Source organism: Brachypodium distachyon, chromosome 2, assembly GCF_000005505.3.
Source record: "Brachypodium distachyon strain Bd21 chromosome 2, Brachypodium_distachyon_v3.0, whole genome shotgun sequence".
Classification (NCBI taxonomy): domain Eukaryota; kingdom Viridiplantae; phylum Streptophyta; class Magnoliopsida; order Poales; family Poaceae; genus Brachypodium; species Brachypodium distachyon.
Genome location: NC_016132.3, coordinates 48,507,597 through 48,514,045, shown reverse-complemented (window position 1 = coordinate 48,514,045; position 6,449 = coordinate 48,507,597). Strand labels below are relative to the sequence as shown.

Below are 6,449 nucleotides of genomic sequence, written 5' to 3'. Positions count from 1 at the left end.
CTAATGCCACTAGCTAGTCTCGACCCCATCAACGACTAGCACTAGCTGTTTTCTGAAAGACAAAGTCAGAAAACATTACATTGATCAATATCATCTGCACTGTCCATTCTACAGAATTACTGATGCGATACTCATCTGCGATGAGATCATGAGAGAATAATAACTTGCAAAGAGCTCTTGGCCCCCCCTGCACCGCAAGGAGCAAACGTATGAGTTAGCAGCAATAATTTGTGTCTGTTTTTTTCTCAACTATCTACGCGGTAACGCGAGCACACGAAGCCTCCAATAACTCCAAGATCCCAATTTGAGTAATGTCTATTTCACTCCACGATATCTTCGCAAAATTACAGATACAGGATGAGCTTTCAGTACATTTGTCCGCAGACAAGCACGGCAACGTGCAGTACGGTTCAGCATCTCCTCCCCGGAGGCAGATATAACAGCCAATCCAGGCAAACACAATTACAAAACGAAGATAAGAACACTGGATTGGTATACTAGTTGTTCACGCCTCGAGAGAAAGGGACATGAGTGGGCATTAGTGCCACAGGATGCAGAGGACGGGAGGGGCACCTTCCTCTTGCTCGGCTCAAATCAATGGTTCAAATCAAATGGTGTAGTCCGACCATTGCTGTATGAAGGAGGTATGGTCCATGGACTCCCCCGGCATGTCATCGCCCTTTCTCCCGCCGATGAGCCTGGCGGGGTTCCCCACCGCCGTGCTCCTCGGGGGCACGTCGATGAGCACCACGGACCCGGCACCGATCTTGGCGCCGGCGCCAATGAGCACGTTGCCAAGAATCGTGGCCCCGGCGCCGATGAGCACGCCGTCCCCGATCTTGGGGTGCCGGTCCCCCACCGCCTTTCCCGTCCCGCCGAGCGTGACGTGGTGGAGGATGGAGACGTTGTCGCCCACGACGGCGGTCTCGCCGATGACGACGCCGGTGGCGTGGTCGAGGAGGACGCCCTTGCCGATGGCGGCGGCCGGGTGGATGTCGACGGCGAACACCTCGGCGACCCGGGACTGGAGCGCGAGCGCGAGAGCGCGGCGGTTCTGCGCCCAGAGCACGTGCGCGACGCGGTGGGCCTGGACGGCGAGGAATCCCTTGTAGTTGAGGAGGCAGTGGGAGAAGCCCGCGCAGGCGGGGTCCCTTGAGCGCACGGCGAGGAGGTCGGCGACGGCGGCGGCGCGGACGGTGGGGTGGGACGCGAGGGAGGCGAGGAAGAGGTCGTAGAGGAGCGTGGAGAGGAGGGTGGAGGAGCAGAGCTTGTTGGCGAGGTGGAAGGAGAGGGAGCGCTCCAGGGACGGGTGCGAGAGCACGGTGGCGTAGAGGAAGGAGGCGAGCGCCGGCTCCGCGTCCGCGTCGCGCCGCGCCTCGGCCTTGATCTGGGACCAGACCCAGGACTCCTCGCTGTCCGACTCCGGGGGCGGGTAGGCCGGAACCACGGACGGGTGGAGCGCCGGCGTGCCGTGGCGGCGCTGCTGGGGATCCGCGCGGAGGGGCTGGCCGGCCGTCATCGTCGCCCGCCTGGGGTGGGGGTGTGTGTGTGTAATCGCCGTTGTTGGTCGCGCGTGGGATGTGAGGACGCCGTGACTCCCGTGCCGCCGCGGAACGAATGTATAGGCGCGGGCCGTGTGCAGCCACGTCCCCTCGCGCGGTGGACCAGACACTATTGTGCACCGCAAAAGCACCAGTTTTTTTTCTCGATAAACGCAAGGAGAAAGAAGACGCATATACCGTACCACGTGGCAGAAAACAAACAAAGAAAACCAGGCCTGGGTGTGCAGGGAAGGGCCGTCTAGCCCGGCGACACAATTTGAAGCCGCGACGATAATATAACTTCGTGATACAAACACCTAGCTGAAGCATCGGCAATTGGGCATGCACGACTGCACGTGACAGTCAACGAGCTGACACAAGCCGTGAGCATATGTATCCTACTGAACGCGTGTATATATATATATCGGAGAGGCATCGACGCAAATCCAGGCACTAGTCTTCCTTTCCAGGCATCGAGTGAGAAAACAACCGAGTTTTTTTTTTCCTTAAGCACCTGCATTGAAGATGCTCTAATACGGACGAGAAAGCGGTAGAAATTACTTGAGTGTAGACGCGTTTCATATTAGTTGTCTCAGTTTTTTTAGATAGATGAAGACACGTTTCATCGTGCAGATACACGCTTACGATATGTAATATAGATCGGAGAGAATATATTTTTCGGTTAATAATCGAGATAGGAGTATAGCATAATTTACGCCTATGACTTTAATTTTAAACTAGAGAAGCCCCTTCTCCCTAGCTGTCCAGCTCTCTCTCTCTCTCTCTCGTTCTTCCCTCTTGATCGGGCATCGAAGGGGACGGTGGACTTGGGTCGCTGCCGGTGGGGATAGAAGATCCCAGCCGCTGCTAGGCAGAGAATATAAGGGAAGAGAGGATAGCAAGGAATAGGAGATCCTATTGGTAAGAGAGGGGGAGGCGACGGGCAGAGGAGATCGACGGGAAAAACAGAAGGTCGGCGAGCAGGGAAGAGGAGATCGGCACAAAATGGTTTGGTGTGGTCTGGAGAGAAAACAAGGACGGATCGATGCAGTTTGGATTCTAAGAATGAATTTTGGTCTGGCTTGGTTTGGTTAATTCACGTATGCTTGCATGGTTTGGTCTGGATATGGGGCGGATTTTGACCCATTACCAGACCTACTCTCCGATGCTTCAGAAAGTAACCGTCTTTTTTCATGTACAGTGATTAGTGCCATGGGCGGACCCAGGTTAAGAGGTGTGGGGGCAGCTGCCCCACTATTGCACTTAGCTTAATCATTTGCCCCCACTTCTCTACTTTTGATGTATATCTTTAAGTAATTACAATTTTTTACCCCTCTAAATTAATTTCCTGGGTCCGCCCATGCTTAGTGCAGTGCTTTACCAGGTGCTTCGTTTGCGCATGCATGTGCCATGGAACTGAGCTAGTGGTGGCTTTGTTTTCTACGGTTTGCATTGAACACGGCAGGTGATTGGGGCAGTGCTAATCAGACGACCGTGTAATTTAAGCACCGGCATAGGCTGCCTAATTCAATCACTCATGTAGAAGCACCTTGCATTGTATCGGCATCCCAACCGGTAACTGCAGGGCACGACCTACGGGTTCGTGCTCCCTTCCCTCCCGCTCTGCTTTACTCCTGCGGGCTGCGGCCAGTCCACTCCTATCCATGCCGCTTAAACCCTCCCATGATCCCGTCCCTCCCCGAGCCAGGAAGCCTTCCCAGTTCGCACCACCCTTCCTCCTCCTGCCATGGGCCTATTCGATGCGGCCGCGGCGACCTTCCCATCTTGTCGTGTCGAGCCGGGCACCCGGCCACCCACCGCTGTTTCACCATATCCTGCGCCACTCGCCGCCGCAACCTCCGGTACGTAGATGACCCACCTTGATCTCCTGAACGCCGTTTGGCGGGGGCCTGCAATGCGTTCGACGAATTGCTGAGGAGCACATTTGAGACAGCTCGCGGCAGTTGCTTGCAGTTGCACCGATCACTCGCATCATTGGATGCTCCTAGTATTGGTCCTGACATGCTGTTGCTGTGTTTACAATTAGTCTCAAGCTGAGCAACCGTTAGTACTCTGTCAACTGCTGACTGCATTCGTGGCCGTGCTTGCTTCGTACAGTTGTTACAGTACTTGTGTGGCTGGCTTGCTGCAATTTTCTGTCTTATGGAAACAACACTTAATTGGAGTACTTTGGAGCTGTAGACAAGGTCACTCATCATCCTTGATTGATGCAGCTGTAGAAGTAGAACACCCATGTTGGCACTTGATCCTGCATGATGAAGGCCGTGTATGCTGCGGCCTATGTCCTGCTCAAATCTCAAAAGAAGATTGTCATGTTGTTTTCCACTCATCTTAGTACGTGCTGTAACCACCTGAGATCTCCCAATCATCTTTATACTATAATGTTTTCCTTTGTTTGAGAAATTCATACCTGGTGGAACTATGCAACATCTAATCGAGGATTTTAATCATTTCTCTGCTAACAAATATTTACCTAGGCATCCGAGGATGGAGATTTCAAATCAAACTTTGGACTTGCAGATTTAGGTGGCATTATAAAAAGCATGGAAAACAGTAAGAGATGCTTTCCTTTAAAATGTACTTGTACGTTTACACATGTATCATGCGATGGAAGTCATGTTTTTTTTCCTTGAAATCTTACATGGTTAGGTAATCTGCTCCTAAATCAAGCTCGTCTACAGGAAATTGAAGAAGTTAACATAATTCTTGATCAAAAGGAAGCTTTGCAAAAGGCAGTTAACATTCTAGAAATGAAGTTGTCAAAGACATTTGCACCTGAAGGAAACATAAATACTGAAAGCCCCAATGCCAATGTGGAGAAATTTAGAAAAAAAGTGTCATTGGAAGTGCATTATTTGGAGGGAGTCCTTTGCATCTTAGTGAGTCTGCTTGTTATGGAGCTCAAAGTTCTAAAAGAAGCTACTGAAGGTGGATGCACAGTTTCTTAAAACAAAGCTTGCTGAGCTCGCCGAGACAGAGGAGCGTTTATTCAAATTGGAGAAAGTATGATCACTGTTAGATGCTACCATTAGAAAGCTGGAGTCTAAATTTATGGTTGCTCAAACTGTTATCTGGAAATTAACTTTTTAGCAATATGATTCTTGGATTTTTTTTAAACGATCATATGATCGTGTTCCACTATCAGCAGATAACAAAACAACATTGTTCACCCCACACAGAGTTCTCACAAACTTGTCTCCCGAAGGCTAACAAGAACACACACCAACAGGACCATAATTGGTTCCTGGAGTAGAAACAACATGTCCAACCATACAGAAACTAGATAACAAAACTGGCACACAGGGCCAGGATCCTGCCCAAAAAAGTTTTTGTATCTCCTTCGTTTTTGCACCGCAATATTCATGATCTGGAAGTCAGACTGCCTCGTCATCCATCTTCTGCTTCTTGTCTCCCCCAGCATCATCAGCATGCTCCTTCAGCTTCCTCTTGTCCACGCGTGCTTGGCCTTCATGATGCCGCAACGCCTCCGCCTGTAAAGCAGCTGCACCTGCTAACAAGTTATTACGTTTAGATTCATTTTGCAACCTAGCCCAGTATCGGAGGAAAGCGCAAGCATAACAAACGATCTCAGCAAGAGATCGAATGAGTTTCTTTTCAAAGCAAGTTTTATTGTGAATCTTCCATATTGCCCAACAGATGGCCGCCACCCCAATGATCTATAGATTTATTGAGATAGGTAAGTATCTAGACACCCACTAGAAGTATTGGGAAAACATCCCAGGTCTTGTATCAGCCCCTATGGTTAGACTAACCACCCCCCAAACATATTTGGCAGCAGCACAATCAAAGAATAAGTGGTGAACGGTCTCAAGCTCATCACAAAACCTGCATTTACTATCTCCTCTCCAGTTCCTGCGAAGCATGTTGTCTTTAGTGGCAATGTCATTATGCCAAATGAGCCACAGCCAGACTTTGAGTTTCAAAGGAATTTTGGCTTTCCAGAGGTGTCGAAACGAAAGGTCTCTCCCCCTACTAGACAGATGTTCATACATAGATTTCACAGTGAAGATTCCAGACTTAGCCCATTTCCATTTAGGTCTATCCCTTTCCTCATTCAAAGCTACGCCTGTAAGGATATCTCTCAAACCTCGTCGTTCTTCTTGCAACGCAGGATCTAACCAACGTCTAAAGGTCAGCCTCCATCTAGTGTCATATAATGTTCTAACAGAACAACCTACATTATTAGATATAGCAAAAAGACCAGGGAACAATTGGCAGAGCGGAGTGTGTCCACACCAAGCATCACCCCAGAAATCAGTAGTTCTCCCATTGCCAATGATAATGCAAAGTCCTTGTAAATAGATTTCCTTTAAGTACTGTAAGTCAGACCAGCAGGCAGAAGCACCTGGCCTTCTGCTTGCCTGAAACACCCCAACCCCTCTCAAATATTTCTGGTAAATTAAATCCTACCATAGCCCCTTCTCATTTTCTAACCTCCACCACCACTTTCCCATGAGAGCAAGATTAAATCGAAGTAAGTTCTTCACACCCAAACCCCCTTTTGATTTAGGAGTACACACAAGTTTTCACTGAACTAAGTGATATTTTCTCTTCATAGATCCCCCCTGCCACAAAAACCTCCTTCTAATCTTATCAAGCTTTTCAAGTACAGTTTTAGGAAGCACATGCATAGACAGGTGATAGGTAGGACTACTTGTCAAGCATGCATTAAGTAAAGTAACCCTTCCCCCAATAGACATCACACCACCCTTCCAAATCAAGTCTTTTTTGCATTTTATCTTCCAGAATATTCCAATCCTTGACAGTGATTCTATCAGGACATCCCTAAGTATTTCATTGGCCAGTACCCAATCTGACATTTAAAAAGGTCAGCATACAGATGTGCCTTAGAGTCATCATCCAGGA

General features: G+C 49.2%; 2 protein-coding genes across 3 annotated transcripts; one reads left to right on the top strand and one right to left on the bottom strand.

Moving 5' to 3' along the window:
* Positions 1-286: 286 nt before the first annotated feature.
* LOC100828794 (probable serine acetyltransferase 1) lies at positions 287-1,628 on the bottom strand. Its single transcript, XM_003569653.4, has one exon. The coding sequence runs from the start codon at positions 1,517-1,519 to the stop codon at positions 608-610; it is 912 nt and encodes a 303-aa protein (XP_003569701.3). The 5' UTR covers positions 1,520-1,628; the 3' UTR covers positions 287-607.
* A 1,461-nt stretch (positions 1,629-3,089) lies between these two features.
* LOC112271082 lies at positions 3,090-4,690 on the top strand. 2 transcript variants are annotated; one of them, XR_002963903.1, is made up of 3 exons: positions 3,090-3,896; positions 4,040-4,115; positions 4,212-4,690. XR_002963903.1 is itself a non-coding variant. In XM_024460015.1 (3 exons), exons 1-3 carry the CDS (start codon positions 3,206-3,208, stop codon positions 4,508-4,510), a joined length of 573 nt encoding a protein of 190 aa, XP_024315783.1. In that variant the 5' UTR covers positions 3,090-3,205; the 3' UTR covers positions 4,511-4,690. The 2 variants fall into 2 exon arrangements, 1 of the variants encoding a protein (XP_024315783.1); XM_024460015.1 differs by having other exon boundaries at positions 3,090-3,403.
* The last annotated feature ends 1,759 nt before the right edge of the window (positions 4,691-6,449 follow it).